The sequence below is a fragment of the Tupaia chinensis genome, unplaced genomic scaffold, assembly GCF_000334495.1.
Source record: "Tupaia chinensis unplaced genomic scaffold, TupChi_1.0 Scaffold000568_1, whole genome shotgun sequence".
NCBI classification, from domain to species: domain Eukaryota; kingdom Metazoa; phylum Chordata; class Mammalia; order Scandentia; family Tupaiidae; genus Tupaia; species Tupaia belangeri.
Genome location: NW_006160082.1, coordinates 2,842,291 through 2,861,537, shown reverse-complemented (window position 1 = coordinate 2,861,537; position 19,247 = coordinate 2,842,291). Strand labels below are relative to the sequence as shown.

Sequence of the window (19,247 nt, the reverse complement as noted above, 5' to 3'; positions counted from 1 at the left end):
CTCTGGCAAATGTGCATATCTTATGACAAAAACTTTAAAAAAATAAAAATAAGAAAAGGATCACTTAATGCTGATTAATAGCAATGATATTATTGTAGGAATCAAAGTTTCTTAATTGTCCAAAGAGTAGAGCTTGAGCTAATGCTCAACTACTTAAATAGCTCAGGAGTTTAAGCACACCATTTAACCTTTCTTTGACTCCATTTCTAGATTTTTTTTATAAAAATTGGATTATATGCTCCCAAATCTTCTTCTGATAATGAAAAGTATGACCCTAAGATAGGAAATGATAAAAGAATAGTTAATAATTAATCCTAACAGTATGTCATCAATTAAGACCAATAGAAAGAGAAAAGATTTATCTAGGCAAGCTAGTAATAGTGATGGAAGCTTTCTTAACTTAAAAGGGGACGATAATTCTGGGGCCAGCAAGTGGCATGGTGGTTAAAGGTGCTGGCCCCACATGGCCGACCAAGGTTCAAGTCTCGGACCTGGTGGCTTGCTTTCTTACTTCCTCTCTCTCTCTCTGTCTCTCTCTGATCAAACTGAAAAATAATAATGAAAATAATAAATAAAGTTAAATAAAATAATTCTACAAAAAAAAGGGGGACAATAATTCTTGTTGGGGATAAAGAAATATACTGAAATATTTGTGTTTGTATGACCCTATTTCTTTTTTTTTTTTTTGAGAGGTTTTTGCTATAGGGCGCGTGCGCTCGCCAGACAGACAGAGAGAGACAGAGAGATAGAAAGCAGGAAATCACCCCCCAGGGGGGATGGCCACACCGCACTCCCTTCTCCTTCATTCTCCTCTCGGGATCTTGGGCACGCACGCACACGTGCCCGGCGTGAGTTTAAGCCACCGGGTCCAGGACTCGAACCGCGGTCGACTACGTGGGAGTCCAGCGACATAGCCATTACGCTAACTGCTGGTCCCACCCTATTTCTTTTCTAGTTTGTTTTAATGTACATTTCCATACAAAGCTAACATGAACTAAATCTCTTTAATAAATTGTAGCAATATGATAAAGAACTTTTTTATTTAACCGTTTTAACAAAATTTTTCTAGACATAAAATACATGGAACTATTTCTCTAAACTTAGTGAAAGGAAGAATTTCTTAATAATACAAAACAGCACATAGCATCTATTAAAAGAAAGAGAGAAATAGATCTGACACACTAAAACTAAGGACTAGTCAACAAAAGACATTAGGAAAATCAAAAGACAAACTACAGACCAGTGAAAGACATTTGAAATCCATAAAAACTGCAGAGCATTTGTATCTATTGAAGTACATAAAACAACTCCTAGAGATCTATTTTTAAAAACTCAACAGAAAAACAGGAATGAGATATAAACCAGTGTGTGAAAGAAGTGAAAATGCAGAAGACCAAAAAATATTTGAAAAGATGGTCAACTTCATTCATAGTCAGACAAATGTAAATTGACAATATGACATCATTTACAGTAGCTGGCTTTGTAAAAATTATGAAGTGTGGCAATGCCAGGCACTGAAGAGAATGCGAATCAACAGGGTCTGTAAAATGATAAAAACCACGTTGGAAAACAACTTGACATTTGTTTACAAAGTTCAACCTTGGCATTCTCATGACCCAGAAATTTCACTCCTGTGTATACACCTCTGAGAAACTTGCAGATAATGACAAAAAATGGAAAATCATTCAAATGACCATGGACAGGAGGATAAGTGCATAAAATGTAGCATATATTTACAGCACAATATTCTATGGCATAGAAAAAAATGCACTAAAGCTACATGCCACAATATGGATGAATCTTATAAAAATGGTACTAAATCCCTGTTATAAATCTGCTTTCTTATTTGATATTTGTTTTTCCAGTGAATTTTCTGGAATCTAAAGAAATACTTTTACCAAATATGCAATTTTCATTAATTTATATGAAGTAGAGAGAGGGTCTAAGACATCATTAATAATGATAAGAAGTAACAGATTAAAACAACCCTGCTTCACCTCCCCATGCCTCTCATTTCCACTTGCTCACCCTCCACCCTAACCCTGTGCTGTAGCCTGGGAAGAGTCTGGATTATTTCAGAGAGATTATGGTCAAAAGCAGGAGAATCTAGAAAAAGGATAAAAATGAAAAAAATAATTAAAGAAAAAAAGGGGGTAAGGGTGGTAGAATGCTTTGGGCTAACTTTAGAGTGGGGGAAATGAGGAGAAGAAACATAACATTTTCTCTGATTTAATCTTATGCATTCTGTTTCAATTATAATTTTATAACATAAGCTATTTCTACTACTTAAGATCTTTTCATATTTTGTAAAAGCTATACCTAAAAGTCAGCTAAGTGGGTATCTAAAATATATTGAGGGGCCAGCAGGTGGCATGGTGTTTAGGTGCGGGACTCCCACATGGTCAACTACAGTTCAAATCCCAGACATGGTGACTTGAAAAATCATACCAGACATGTGTATGTACATGCCCAAAATTCTAGCAGACTGGAGGAGAAGGGTTTGCAACATGGCCAACTCCTTTGTGGGGTGATTTCACTCCCTCTCACTTTCCTTCTTACTGTCTCTCTATCTCTTTTTGGCTAGCTCATGTGCTCCATGGCAAAAACTTTAAATAAAATATATTACTGCATCAGATACAAACTTTTCCTAACCTTAAGTTGGAGTGACAGTACAATTAAATAATTAACCTAAAAGATAAAATTTTTCTAGTAATCATCTAAAGTATGCAAGTCTATCTGATAAATACAAAATCTTAAAATACTTCTACTAATTTTTTAAATACAAGGGGACTTAAAAGTTAGCGGAAAACAGATACACAGATAAGATATGTCATCTGTCTCTCTTTCTTTTCTTTTTTTTTTTTTTTTGAGAAGTTTTTGCTATAAGGTGCATGTGCTTGCCAGAAAGACAGAGAGAGACAGAGAGATAGAAAGTGAGAAATCACCCCTCCCCCCCAGGGGGGATGGCCACACTGCAATCCCTTCTCCTCCATTTTCCTCTTGGGATCTTGGGCACACATGCACACACGACCGGTATGAGTTTAAGCCACCGGGTCTGGGACTCGAAGCACGGTCGACTACATGGGGTTCAGCAACAAAGTCATTACACCAACTGCTGGTCCCTAAGATATGTTATCTCTTGATGAGGATGTGTATGGTGGTCTGACGAGGGTGTGTATGGTGGTCTCAACTGGGCTGGACTGAGGTGTATATCGTGTTGGGTAAAGTCTCTTCACAATCTAAGTGATGTATAGCAATTTAATGTATGAATAATAATAATAAAATATATATCTAAAAAAGTTAGTGAAAAATGGGGTTAGCGTATGAGTTTATTCAGATGCAAATTTTTTTGAAATCTATGCAATTTCTTCATTACACACATATTCTCTGAACTTGTTGATGACCCTTCACTGCAGCTGCATGTCCTATCTTCTCTCCCACTAACCTAGCCATAATCTCAAGCTAATCTGTGCCTATAAATAAAAATCGTCTTTAGCATAAAATAAATTGCTAACAAACTCTAACAAAAGGAAAGAAACAAACAAAAAAAACAACTTATACTTATGTTCTTGAAACAGTGACCGATCTCTTAGGCAAGATGAATTTTCTTGGGCTTTGGTAAAATAGTCACATAGCAGTTCAAAGAAATACTATGGATTTTCTTTTTTTTGGAGAGGTTTTTGCTATAGGGTGTGTCTTTCTCACCAGAAAGACACAGCGAGAGAGACAGAAAGCAAGAAATCACCCCCCCCCAGGGGGGGTGGCCATGCCACAATCCCTTCTCCTTCATTACTCCTCTCAGGATCTTGGGCATGCAAGCACATGTGTCCAGCATGGGTTTAAGCCACTGGGTCCAGGATTCAAACCGCGGTCGACTACATGGGAGTCCAGCGACACAGTCATTACGCCAACTGCTGGTCCCAAAGAAATACTATGCATTTTATAAATAAAACTGCCATGTAATAATAGTGCTGTGTTCTCTGTTGCAAAAGAGAAAAACTGTCAGGAAATCTCATTCATTTGACCAAAAAACTCAGAACATTATGAAGTACTTTAGTTTTTACAAAGAGGTCAGTATGAGAAGGTGGCAAATTAGGTGTTAAAAAGAAATATGGAAATAGTAGTTAAGGTGGCTGGATTTTACATGGCCAACTGCATGGTTCAAGTGCCAGATCTCACAGCCTGAAAAACACAAAAGAGCAAAACATTTAAGGGATCCAAAATAGAAAGAAATCTGTTGATTATAATGTATATGGCAATATCTTTGACTGGGCCAATATGCAGTGTATTTGTGATGAAAAAAATTCATTTGGTATGTTATAATAATATACAATGATTAAACATAAAAAAAAAGTCATTATAGTGCAACAATTTAAATGTAAGTGATGTAAAAAAAAAAAGAAAAGAAAAAGAAAAAAAATCCTGAAAGGAGAAATGAAAGAGAAGGGATTGTGACGTGACCATTCCCCGTTGGAGGTGCTTTCTCTCTTTCTCTCTGTCTCTCCCTGTGAGTTCAAGTTCTCTCTGGCAAATTAAAGGAAAAAAAAAAGGTGAGAGAGAGGAAGAGAAAGAAACTTATGATACACTGTTAATTTAAAAGAGAGAAGTGAAAACACCAAGATGGAAGAATGAGAGGGGAAATGAGTATTTACATTAGGTAAAAGGACTTTAGGAGGCTCTCCCATCTTCATTTCATATGTTAATAAAACAATGAGTAAGAATGCTGTCTAACATTAAGACTGTTATGAATCTGACTGAATCTTATACTTTTTTTTTTTCTTTCTTTTTTTGGAGAGGCTTTTGCTATAGGGCACATGCACTCACCAGACAGACAGAGAGACACAGAGACAGAAAGCAAGAAGTCACCCACGAGGGGGCATGGTCACACTGCAATCCCTTCTCTTCCATTCTCCTCTCGGGATCTTGGGCACACAGGTGCACACGCCTGGCATGAGTTTAAGCCACCGGGTCCGGGACTTGAACCGCGGTCGACTACATGGGAGTCCAGCAACATAGCCATTACACTAACTGCTGGTCCCTGAATCTCATACTTTCTAATCACACAAGTACCATCTTAAACTTGTCTGGTGATTCTCATGCCCTAGCTGTGAGGTGGGATCCAGAAATAAAAGTACATCTTTTGCTAGAAGTTAGCTAGCCTTTATTGACACAGTTACTAGCATTATTTACAGAAGCCCTCTCAAGAGCACCGAGGAAGCTGACTTCTCATAGGCAGGAAGCAACATGGCAAAGCTGCTAGTAAGATGGTTAATTTACTGCATCACTGGAAAGGCACAAGAGAAATACCAGATGGGGCTTCCGGGAATGTTGAGTCCATAAAGTTGACATCAGTGGGTTATATATTTAAATCAAACTACTTTAGTTACTCCCATAGTCACATTTAATAACTTTCATTTTAATATTTGCCCAATAGCTTTCACCAATAAAACAGGTCAAAAATCATCACTGCATCTTTAAAGGTGTAATTCTTTAGAAGTACACTCATAGTCTGTATTATAAAGTCCCATCTCATAGAAAAGAGTTCTTTGAAAATTAAATCTCAGGAGAAATTTTGAGATTACCCTAAGGAATAAGTATGCTTTAAAAAAAAAATAAAACTATAATGAAAACTATTTTGTGCTCGGCTTTACTTTAATTTTTGGTTTCCAGGACACTCAAATCAATATGATATTTAAACATGGTCATTTTATCTGGATTTAATATTGTAACTCTATTTTCATTTCCCCTGGTGCTGATTCTCTATTCATATCATTATTTTTCAGTTTTTAACAATAATTATTTATTTATCATTATTATTATTTTTAAATTTGATACAGGACTCACCAAAGAGAGAAAGAGATGGAAAGTGAGAAAACAAGCTGCCGCGTCTGGGAGTCGAACCATGCCTATACAGGACACCAAAGAGAGAAAGACATGGAAAGTGAGAAAACAAGCTGCCGGGTCTGGGACTCGAACCATGGCTGGCCATGTAAGAGTCCAGCATCCCAACCACCACACCACCTGCTGGCGTCCATATAATTATTTCTGTATTAAGGGATTTGTTACAAATTGACTCAACTATTTCATTGAATGAGGGATGAAATAAATAAGTGACTATTAATGTAGCCTTTTATTTAATTATCCCTAGGTCTATGAATAGAAAGATTAATATTTTATTTTTATAAATTTTAAAAACGACTTTTACAAAAAGTTTCATTTATTCCATGAGTGACAGAGACAGAGATAGGGAGCGCACACATCCCCCTTAATCTAATTATCGTCATTTTAGCAGAGATCTAAGGGGCCAGCAGTGGCATCTGGCTAAGACACTTACACCCACATGGCTGACCTTGGTTCAAGTCCCAGACCCAGCAGCTTAGAAAATCATGCTGGGCATGTGCATGCATGCCCAAAATCAAGACAGGAGAAGGAATTGTGGTGTGGCTATCCACCCTGGGTAGTGATTTCTCACTTTCCCTCTTTCTGTCTTCCTCCATCTTTCTTGTGTGAGTGCACATAGCCTATGGCACAAACCTGAAAAAAAAAAAAAGAGATCCAAAAAAGGTGATACATAAAATATGTTGAAAATAAACCAGTGATTAAGATTGTTTATTATTTCTTCTACAACTCAGTGTTACTAAAAATATTTCAGTATATGCGCTGCCAAATCAAGCACAGAGTTACTGAAAGTAAATATCAAAATATGTTAAGGATGTAAGCAAAAGAGCACTCACACATGAATATCAACCAACAAATGAACAGGTTCCCAGCTGTGACCTGAGTTTGTATTGCTAACAATTTCCTCATAGTTCTTGGAAAAAAGATATAAGAAAATTGCCTCTAATACTTGCTGAATAAGTTAAACAATTTAAGCCATAAGAAAAGTATAACCATCGTTTTATAGTTACACGAAGCAATTCAGAAGGTGGAAAGCAAAGTGTTGCTTTACAAGGAAAGAGGTGACTCAACTGCAGCAGCTCCGGCTGGCTGGTAGAACTACTCAGCAGGACCTGTTTCATTTTTGGCCCATCCTAAAAGCTAGCATGGTGGTATGTCTGTAGTCCTAGCACTCAGGATACTGAGGCAGAAAGAGCACCGTGCGGAGAGACCCTTTCTAATAATAACTATTAGAAATTAATTGGATGGCCAGCAGGTGGCATAGTTGTCAGGTGCTGGATCTTACATGGTCAACTCTGTGGTACGATCCAGGATCCAGCAGCTGGAAAAAACATGCCAAGCATGTCTGCACATATGTCCCAAATCTTGAGAGACTGGAGAAGGGATTATGATAAGACCATCCTCCTCACAGAGGGTGCTTTCTCACTTTCCCTCTCGCTTTGTCTCTGTTTCTCTTTGGTGAGAGCATGACCCCTATGGTAAAAGTCTTTTAAAAAATAATAATTAATTAATTAATCAGAGTATAATCCATTTATAATCACATATAAATTTTAAGTTTTCTAACACAAATTTTATGATCAAAAAGAAATGTGACATATGACAATAACTTGAATTAGCAAAATGAAATCCTTCACCAATCAGTACACATTTTAAAAAATAGGAAAGCCTCCTATTTATCCCAAGAACAATTTTTTTTTGTTGCAAGAACATAAAGGTATTTTATGGAGAATGGTTACTTAATAACATTTTGAAAGAAAAGATACCTTTTCTTAAACATGGATATCGGAATAATTTTACAATTCCATAGTCATCAGCTGTAACCAAAACTTGGCCAACGTAATTGCCATCTACTGAATTTATATCATTGATATCTGAATACTTGGGCCAAATTCCATTTACTTCAAGGCCTGAAACACATGTCCATGATGCCCAGTGAACACCTTTTATTTCTTCTTTACTTGTCACTTCTTTTCCTCCTAAAAATAAATCATAGTGGTAATTTAAGAAGTTATTTCATTTGATTTTTACTCAAGTTTAAATTTTATTGATAATATGGTAAAATCTCAAAATTTTAAGTATCTTCCCACTTCAGTTACAGGAGAATACATGAATAGGTATATACGTTTGGGGAAGGAGAAGAGGAAACTCAATACGAGGAATTAAAAATTGAAAAAAAATTTATTATGATACTAAAATCATACTGATTTAGAGACAGACTCAGATTTGAATACAATTAATTTAGTATATTTGCCCATATGGGAAATAAAACTGAATCCTATTAAAATCATGAAACAGATCAGTCATGACAGGGTAGGTATGAAAAAAGGTAAAAGTTATGAAAAGTGGCAAATCAGGTGTTAAAAAGAAACTGAATTGGGCCAGCAGGTGGCGTGGTGGTTAAGGTTCTGGATTCCCATATGGCCTACCATCGTTCAAGTCCCAGATCTGGCAGATTGAAAATCACAACAAATAAATAGATAAATAAATAAATAAATGTTAAAAAATAAAAAAATAGGGACCAGCAGATGGCATAATGGTTATGTTGCTGGACTTTTACATAGTCAACCGTGGTTCGAGTCCTGGACCAACTCATATCAAACGTGTGTGCGTGCATGCCCAAAATCCTAAGAGGAGAATGGAAGAGAAGAGGTTGTGGCATTGTCATCTCCCACTGGGGGAGTGATTTCTCACTTTCTGTCTCTTTGGCAAGCACACGTGCCCAATACAATAGCAAAAATCTCTCTAAAAACAAACACACCTGAGATACATAGTTGAGAAAAAGAGAACTGACAAAGAAAGAACAAGTGGGGAGTAAAATACTTACATCAGGTAAGAGGACTTAAGGAATTAGTTGATCTTCATTAAATACATTTTAATAAAAAATTTGGATAGAGATGCATTAATTTAACTGCACAATTAGTCTTATTAAACAAGTTCTCCAAAGACAGTGACTAATTTACTAAGCATCACACTAAATGAAGTATTAAGAGGAAACATATTGATCATTCTATTTCAATTCTTTTTTTTTTTATTTTAGAGAAATTTTTGCTATAGGGCGTATGTGCTCGGAAGAGAGACAGAGAAACAGAAAGCAAGAAATCACTCCCCATGGGGGGATGGCCACACCATAATCCCTTTTCGTCCATTCTCCTCTTGGAATTTTGGGCACGCACACATTCCTAGCATGAATTGGAGCCGCCAGATCTGGACTCAAACTGCAGTCGACCATGTGGAAGTCCAGCAACATAATAACCATTACACCATCTGCTAGTCTCCCTATTTTAATTCTTTTAAAAACTATTTTTCAAATTAGTTTCTCAGCTATATTATTATTTTCAAAGTTTAATTAAGGTCACCACAAAAAAGCAAATTTATGGTCCCATATTTATAGCAATTACATTTACTTGATTAGTCTGACCCACAAAAGTGGCATTTTGAGTCTAATACACAATGGGATTTTACCTTCTACTATCACGTGATATGGAATTCAATATAAAGTGAGTCTGTCTTACATGTTCCAAAAACCAAAAGTATTTAGAAAGGCATTTGCCAGGGGCTGGAAGAGGTGGTGGGATGGAAAGATGTTGGTCAAGGGTACAAAGTCTCAATTATGTAGGATAAACCAGTTCTGTAGATGTAAGGCAAATCACGTTGGCTACAGTTAATAATGCTGTAATACTGTATAGTATATGTGAAATCTGCTAAGAGTCGATCTTAAATTTCTCATCCCACACAAAAAAATGTCAACACGTGCAATAAAGATATGTTAATAAGCTTGATTGTGAAAATAATTTCACAATATATGTGTATATATATTTATTTATTTATGAAAACGCCACATTGTATACTGTAAACATGTAGAATTATTACATGTCAACTGTACCTCAATAACCCTGAACAACAACAAAAAAAACCCTAAAGGACCTCAATGTAATCAAGTAGTCTTACAGAAAAGACTCCAATGCCTGAAATATCAGCTCAGATCTCACTTGATTTTACATTAATTAACTGTAATTTACATTTGATTAATGTAATTAACTGTAATGTAAATTAACTACAATTTTCAGTGCCTATGCAATGTTTTAATCAACTGTAACAGTTGATTAATGTAGTGAAATCTTAAAATATTGCATAGGCACTGAAAATCTAAGTGTAATTTGCTAAAAATGTCTACCTGGCATCCTATAAAACAGCCGTGTCCCATTTCCATCATTTGTCTGTATATATCTACTATCTGAGGACCAGTCCAGATGGGTGATGAAACTAAGTGATCCAATACATTCGCCAACTTTTTTATAACGCTGAGCAACTCCATAAATGTCAACTGAGCTGTCATTGCATCCAACAGCAAGGTAAGTCCCGTCTGGTGAATATTTTAACTCATGAATTGCCTCCTTTCTGTCTTTAATATGCACAACTTCTGTCATATCTCTGTAAAAAGGAAAAAAAGAGAATATATGGAGAAAAGACACTACAGGATTGTTTTCAAAAGTGTCTAAAATGATTATGAGGTTGTATCAAGTATATAAAGTACACAATAAACATAAATAGGTAGTATTAGTTCAGGAATAATTATTTTTTTTAAATTATTTTGCTGAGAAGAATGAGGATGATACATGCCAGAAATAGAGAACAATGCTGAGTTTCAGTTTCTAGGTTTACTTTTAAATACTGGTTCATCAGAAGAATCACGACATATTTGTCTATTTGTCTATGTATTTCTATGTGACACATCTTTCAAAGACCAAATAGTTTAGAGATATACACTACTTTCCTGGGGTCAAACAATGAGGAAAATAAAGTCACAAATTTTTATGATAAAATAAATTCTTTGTAAATATTGAGTTTACAAAGAATGCTTAATTATAAATACTACAATTCCAACAGAAAAATTTAATAAGTCAAATGTGCAAAATTACAAAAATAAAATAAAGGAGTAATTGGTTTAGATTACATCAGTAATTTTTTTTTTTTTTAATTTTTCGATAGGGCATGTGTGCTTGCTAGCGAGAGCCAGTGAGGGAAAGAAAGTGAAAAATCACCCCACCAAGGAGGATGGTTACACCACCATCCCTTCTCCCCTAGTCTCCTCTCAGGATTTTGGGCTCCATGCACACATGCCCAGCAAACTGACAAGTCCAGTACTCAAACTGCAGTCAGCCTTGTGGGGTCCAGCCACCTTAACCATATGCCAATAATAACATTTTAATATATATCTTTATATAGCTATCACTAGTTATTTTATTTCAACCTCAATCTTTTCTTTCTTTTTTTAAAATTTACTATGGATTATGTGTGCTCTCTAGAGAGAGAGAGGGAAAGTGAGAAGGCACCCCCGAGAAGGGATGGCAACATCAGAAATAAATTTTTATGCTGTCAGAATAAGCATTCCCATGATCCTATAAGATTCTATTGTTAAAATACAGCATTCTTACAATAAGAACTTTGTCAGTTTTTAAATATGCAATAATTGAAAAGACAAGAAAATGTGTAACTAAAAATAATAATAATTACTACTTTTAAAATGCGTATCAGCTACAAGAGGACTTCAGAACATTAGTGAAAAAAATGGAATTAAAGTATGAGTTCATTTTGGTACAAAAATGTAAATTCACAAATAATTATTTTCATAATAAAAATTTCTGTAAACTTTATGAAGCCTCTTCCTATATGATAAGAAATTTTAGATGTTTCATATATATCTTTAATTCTTGAAAAACCTCTATAAGCTAATCTCAGACTATGAGGAATGAAGCGATCATAAATATTATTTTTAAGAAATGTCCAGGACTTTAAAACTTTATTTATTTATTTATTTACTTATTTATAATTTGATCAGAGAGGGGCAGAGTGCGAGAGAGCAAGAGAGACGGAAAGTGAGAAAACAAGCCACCAGGTCCAGGACTCAAACCATGGTTGATCGTGTTAGAATATAGCATCCTTAACCACCAGGCCACCTGCCGGCCCCCAGGTGTTTTCATTTATGACTTGTAATGTGTAAAACTGAATAGTAACCTCCAAAGAAACTGAACAACTAATGAGAAGACAGATGTTCAACCTTAAGATTATTTTAGGTACAGAGATTCTAGAATAAATGACCAAATCAATAAATTATAATCATTCTGTAAGCTTAACAGAAGGATTTCATAGTTTTTCATCTCAGTTTTTGGCATAAGAAAATGAGATAACATCTATCATTCCAAGGGCTCTGGGGAAAAAAAAGCATTAATTAATATTTGAACTTTATGTAGCTAAATTGCAGTTTAAAAAATTAGTTTAAGAATTTCACTTACATGAGGTACCTATAGCAAAATTCTCTCCTTTACAGAGACAGGAAGTAGAATAGTGGGTGCCAGGAGCCAGGGAGAGAGGAGACTGGGGAACTACTGTTTAATATGTATGGAGTTTCAGATAAGGAAGGTGAAAAATTCTGGAGATGGGGCTAGCTTGTGTCGTGATGGTTACAATGGCTGGGTCCCACATGGCTGAATGCACAGTTTAAGTTCTGGACCCAACAGCTTGAATACTGTGCTGGGAGCATGTGCATGCCCCAAAATCCAAGAGAATGGAGCAGAAGGGATCATGGTGTGGCCATTTCCCTCGGGATGTGCTTTCTCGCTTTCCCTCTCTCTCTGTTTTTCTCCTGCGAGCCCATGCACTTTATAGCAAAAACTGAAAAAAAAAAAAAAATCTAGAGATGGGGTCAGCCAAGTAGTATGGTAGGTAAGGAGTCCACATGGGCAACTGCACGGTTCAAGTCCTGGACTTGGTAGCTTGAAAAACACACCAGGCATGTGTGCATATGTGCATATGTGCGTGCCCAAAATCACAAGAGCAGAATAGAAGAGAGGAGATTGTGGCATTGCCATACCCCCCTCAGGGGTGATTTCTCTCTTCCTCTCTCTTTGGCAAGCATAAATGCCCAACAGCAAACTTTAAAAATAAAACTTCTAGAGATGGATGGTGGTGTTAGTTGCATAACAATGGAAATACACTTAATGCTACATTTAAAAATGATTGAAATGGTAAATTTTATATTAGGTGTGTTTTAGCACAATAAGAAATTATTTCAAGAGAAAAAATCTCAGCCTATCTCATTGCAAAAACCTGTCTCAGAAAGAGGAATCAGCATCTCTGGAAGTTCAGGAATACAAGAGAACATGCAGTATCTGAACCAGTGAAGTAAGTTTTGTATAGATGAAAGAAAGACCGAGGTATAGAGAAACTGGCTGAAGAGATGGGCGCTACATACATATTAAAGATTATGAACATCATCCTAAGAACAGTGCAAAACTGCTATGCTTTCAAAAGAAGAATGCCCATGTGTATGTGTTTTAAAAGGAATCACTGTACTGTAAAGCTGTACTGCAAAGAGAAAAAAGGTCTTGAGAGAAGCAAAGCAGGAGGTAAGGAGACCAGCTAAGAGGGTACCCACTAATCCAGTTAGAAAATCTAGAAGCAAAGTTGAATCTGAAAGCTCTCAAGGAAGTAGACGCTCCAGAACTGTGTAATTAACTAGACAGGGGAAGCAAAGAAAAAAATGAATTTGTGGCTTCTGGGTTGAGGAACTGAGTTGATAGTATTACCATTCATTGAATTAAAGGACACTGTCTTAAATAGTTATCCTTGTGAATATGGGTGAATCTACAATAATGTTTTAAATGGCTGCACAGAATTCAACTGAGTACACCTACCAAAAATTCAACACAGGATGGTAACTGCTTTAACAAATTCTTTGAACTTTTCTCATGGCCCAAACTAAGGAAGAGATGATTTTTTTCCCCCCAAAAGCATAAGGCTACAAATAATGAGGCCCAAAATGATTCACCCACTTGCAACAGCTTCAGGTTGTCCAATGGCCCAAACAAAGGAAGAGATGATTTTTTTTTTCCCCCAAAGCATAAGGCTACAAATAATGAGGCCCAAAATGATTCACCCACTTGCAACAGCTTCAGGTTGTCCAATGGCAGGGATCACTAGTGAAAATCAATTCTACCAAAGAATGAATGTCTGGACCCAAATTTATAGTTCAAAATTTTAGCTGTTAATCGACTAAGTATTCTTGACTCTGCAAACCAAGAGTTTAAAATTTATTTAATTTTCTAATGAAGCTGTTTTTATAAATATATTTTAGTATTGAATGAAATTAATATCTGAAGTATATGTTAATAAGGAGAAGGAGGGAAAGTAAAACTAGGTCAAAACAAAGAGGATTAAATATAGTATCTCATCTCACTAAACAGAAAATTACCATGAACTTCTATTTTTGTGCTAACACCATACCTTACTCTAAGTACAGTGAATGAGCCGTCCTTCATTCCAAGGGCAAGATGGATTCCATCTACATTTACAGCCGCACAACGAATTGGCTCTTCCATATTACACCTTGCTATTAATGCATGATCTACTAGGCTCCATATCCTGTAAATTTTAATTAAAAAATTGAAACAGTTAACTAATGTACACTTTAAAAAATTATGATTAAGTATGAAAAGATTTTGAATAAAATAGTTATCTTGGGACCAGCAGTTAGCGTAATGGCTATGTCGCTGGACTCCCATGTAGTTGACTGCGGTTCGAGTCCTGGATCCGGTGGCTTAAACTCACACCAGGTGCATGTACATATGTGCCCAAGATCCCGAGGGGAGAACGGAGAAGGGATTGCGGCATGGCCATCCCCCCCTGGGGGGTGATTTCTTGCTTTCTATCTCTCTGTCTCTCTCTGTCTTTCTGGAGAGTGCACGTGCCTTATAGCAAAACCTCCAAAACATTAGTTATCTCATATTGAGTAAGCTAAGTCTTGATTTTTTTTTCAAGTTTTTTTGCCATACAGTTTATGTGCTCATCAGAGAGTCAGTGAGAAGAGTGAGAAATCACCCCCCTGGGAGGGTGGCCATGCCATAATCTCTTCTTCTCTCTTCTTCTCCTGGGACTTTGGGCAGACATATACATGTGCCCAATGTAATTTTCAAACCACCAACTTTAGGTCTTGAACAGCTGTCAGCCACATGGGAATCCAATGCCTTAGCCACTATTCACCTGCTCGCCCCAATAAGTCTCAATGTTTTTTTTAAAGGTTTTTGTTGTAATGTGTGTGCACTCGCCAGAGAGAAACAGAGAGAGAAGGAGAAGGAAAGTGAAAAATCACCCCCTGGAAGGATGGTCACATCGGAATTCCTTCTCCTCCATTCTCTTCATGGGATTTTGGGCATGCAGGCACACGTGCGCAGTACGATTTTCAAGCTCGGGGGCTGGAGTCGAACTGTGGCCTGCTACGTGTGAGTCCACAGCCATGACCATTATGCCACCTGCTGGCCCCAAGACTCAATTTTTATTTAGGAGAAATTTTTGCTATAGGGCATGTGCACTTGTAGGAGAGACAGAGAGAGAAAGTAATAAATCACCACCATCCCCTGCCCCCCCGAGAGGAGGGCCATGCCAAAATTTCTTCTCCTCCATTCTCCTCTTAGGATTTTGGACACACACACATAGACACAGCTTAGTTTCAAGCTGCCAGGTCAGCTACGTGGGAGTCTAAAGTCTTAACCACTATGCCACCTGCTGACTCCAAGTTTCAATATTTTAACTGTGTTTTGTTGCAAGGAATTTTTATCTATGAAAATAGGAATATTGTTTGTCGTGCTTAAAATGACAGAGGTTGATAAAAGTTTTTATTTATTTTTAAAATTTTCCAGAGGTCCTACATGCTCACTTGAGGGGGACAGAGAGACTATGAGATAAAGTGAGAAAATACCCGCCCTGGGGGACCACCTCTTCTCTCTCTCTCCTTCTAGGATTTTGGGCACATATACACACATAGTCAATATGTTTCTCAAGCCGCTGGGTCTGGGACTTGAATCATGCAGTAGGTCCTAAGGGATCCAGTTCATGTAACCACCAGGCCTGGCCCAAGTCTTTGTCCATTTAGTTACTTATTACAATGGGGGCACATGTGCTTGCAGAGAGAGACATACAGAGGCAGAGAGAGAGAGAAAGTGAGAAGAAATCACCCCCCAGGGGAGTTGGCCACCACTTCAATCCCTTCTCCTCTATTCTCTTCTTGGGATTTTGGACATCCACGCACAGATACCTTGAGTGATTTTCAAGCCATCGGATCTTGGACTCAAACTGTGCAGGTGGCCATGCAGGATCCAGCTATCCCAACCTCCATACAACCTGCTGGCTCCAAAGTATTTTTTTTTAAAACCATACAATAACATTCATTTTTTTCTTATTACTCATTTTAGGTAGATAATTTCTACTGTGACCAAAAGAGATCAATATGTTTAAATTTTAAAAATTAAATATGGGGGTCAGCAGGTGGTATAGTGGTTAAGGTGCTGGACTCCCCCATGGTCAACCACAGTTTGAGTCCCAGACCTAGCAGCTTGCATGTGTGCCCAAAATCCTGAGAGGAAAATAGAGAAGGGACTGAGGCATGGCCATACCCCCTGGGAGATGATTCCTCACTTTCTCTCTCCCTTTGGTGAGCACATGCAACCTATGTTAAAAAATCTCAAAAGAAATAATCTATACATGTGGTCTTTTACATTTAGCACTTAAAATTATGCAAATTCAGAGTCTATTCTGAAAAGAGAACTAGAAAATACCCATTGTTTAAAAATTAAGAATTATACTTTCAAATAATCCAAAAGTCAAAGATGAAGTCCTAAAGAGATTAGTTATATCTGAAAGTAAGTTCTAACAAAACTTTTCACATCAAAATGTGCAAAATATAACTAATAATATGTAAAAGGAACTTTTAGACGCTTTAAATGCAGATATTATAAATTAAAGGCTGCAATTTAATGAATAGACACCTACCTCAAGAGGTTAGAAAAAGTAGATTAGCAAAACTAAGTAGATTTTATAAATTCTTTTATAGAAATATTTTTATAAAAATGTTTTTGTTGCTATTTTACAGTAAAAAATTTATTGTTTTCATATCCAAGAAATTTGCTAAATTTTCTTTTCAATTTTAATAATTTATCTTTTCTTTTCTATTTTTCAAGATATATAATCATATTACCTATGAATGACAATTGTTTCTTCCTTTCCAATTCCCTCCGCTACCCTGTATTTTGTATATTGGATATTGGCTTTACGGTGCTGACAGATTTCTAGTCAACAGCTGAATAGAATAGTGAAAGTCAGCATCACTGTCTTCATTTTCAAGAGAAAACTTCCAGTGTTCCATCCATTTGCTGAAGACTTTCTATGCTCTACCAGAGGGGTCAGTCAACCATGACCTGTGAGCCAAACCAGGGTTGCTGCCTGCTTTTATTCAGTCTGAGCTAGGAATGGTTACCACATTTTTATATGGTTGAAAAAATTAAAATAAGAAAACTTTGAGGCATGAGAACATTATATAAAATTCAAAGTTTAGTGTCTGTAAATAAAGTTTAATGGAAACACAGGCATACTTGTTGGTTTACATGTAGCCTACATCTTGCATATTGTCTCAGTACTATAGAGGCAGAGGTGAAATGTTGCAGAAGAGACCATATGCGACACTCACATTACTCTATAGTGCTCTTTGGCACGCTAAAATTGCAGTGGCATAGTTATATCATGACAGAATGTTACGTGCTGTGTGTATTACCATATGGTGACATTTCATTATAATTACATTACCAGTGCATACCCACAATGTTGAAACAAGAGGAAAAAAGAGAACTTTGAATATCACTTTTTTTAAGAGAGATGTTTGCTATAGGGCACATGTACTTTCCAGAGAGAAAGAAAGTGAGAAATCCCCCTGAGGGGGATGGCCACGCCACAATCGCTTCTCCTCTATTTTCCTCTCGAGATTTTGCGCACGCACATACACATGCCTGGTGTGAATTTTAAGCCTTCAGTTCTGGGACTCGAACTATGGTCAACTACATGGAAGGCCAGTGACATAACCATTATGCCATCTGCTGGTCCCTCGAAAGTTACATTTTTAAAGCACAGTAAAGCACTGATTTTTACTGTCATTGAATTAGAGAGCAAAGCACTGTATTTAACACTATAGTTATGCTGAAGAGCACAATATACATCAAGATTATCAGACTAAGCACTTATAATACTTCCAACTGGCAGGAAAGCAATGGTAAGAAAAATTTAAAAATTTAAAACACAATATCTTATCAAAGCAGAATTTCTTCCCAAATTTAAAAATTAACATTAAGCTGTAACAAAAGTAAGTTTTAAATGGCTCTTTTGTTCGCTAAGCAAGAAAAGCTGTTTATTAACTAAATAATTTTGGATCTCAGCAGCTGAAGATATGCATCAAGAGAAAACAGACTTGTTTTAAGACTTCTAGCCTTTCAGTGAGAACAGATGTTCAAAGAGTGGAGGAGACTGAGAACACCACCAATAATTTAAAAACAATGAAAATAATTCTGGTAGTTGCCCTTAGAATCTTTACAAATCAACAGATGAACAGATACTACTCAGCTGTTTCCTTGAGGAGTCAATGCCAAGACTGAAGTAACTGAAGTATCAGCTTCTATGAATAGTCTGAGTAGAACTACTGAGAATATTTTCAAAAACATTGAGAAAACATGAACTCAATACAACCTAAAGTGGAATGTTAAGATGTATTATAATTAACGGTGTAATAAAATAATGTGTATGAGGGGGAAAAATGGCTTAAACAAATTTACAAAGCTGTGAAAATGTAAGGTTTTTAAAGCCTGTATTTAGTAAAGTATTCTTCTTTACCAAGTACTTTTCAAAAAAAAGTTTTACTCAGTGTGTGTGTGTTGCGTTTAGTCAGCTAGTTAGTTATTAATAGTTTATTTATTTAATGAGAGAGCGTTAGAAAGTCAAGCACTCTCAATAGGATCGATCTCACAACATGATTCTTTCCCCAGCCTTCTCAGCCATCCAGGATCATGGGCATGTGCACTCTCACCCTCCATGTACCCAACCGTTCATATGGCTTCCGGCATTGCAGGGCCCCACGCTACATGGTACTATCACAGCTGAGCTTCTCATGTGTTTTTGAACCAACAGTATTAACAGTGAACTTCTTTTGCTCTTGTGAATTTAATCATTGTTGGTCTTGTGAATTCTTGAGGGTGAAAATCCAGACCTGCCCTACCACACAGAAGTTTAATGGGTTACTGGTAGTAAAATTTTGCTGTGATTTTTAAATCTCAAAGCCAAAATTGAAATTTTTCTGATTTCAAAGATAAATGCCTTGGGAACCAGCAGTTAGCGTAATGGCTATGTCGCTGGACTCCCACGTAGTCGACCGCGGTTCATGTCCCGGACCCGGTGACTTAAAACTCACGCCGGGCGCGTGTGCGTGCATGCCAAAGATCCCGAGAGGAGAATGGAGGAGAAGGGATTGCGGCGTG

At 36.8% G+C, this 19,247-nt stretch overlaps 1 protein-coding gene across 5 annotated transcripts in view; it reads right to left on the bottom strand.

Annotated features, from left to right (window-relative positions):
- The window catches only part of EML5 (EMAP like 5), a gene marked incomplete at its 5' end in the record, with an annotated part of 178,982 nt that overhangs the window by 105,220 nt on the left and 54,515 nt on the right, over positions 1-19,247 (bottom strand). For 4 of the 5 annotated variants that reach the window (XM_014591388.2, XM_027775491.1, XM_027775492.1 and 1 more), the window contains 3 exon segments: positions 7,662-7,874; positions 10,073-10,329; positions 14,182-14,319. In XM_014591388.2, the coding sequence (XP_014446874.1) occupies positions 7,662-7,874; positions 10,073-10,329; positions 14,182-14,319 (608 nt within the window). 5 annotated transcript variants of the gene reach the window in all.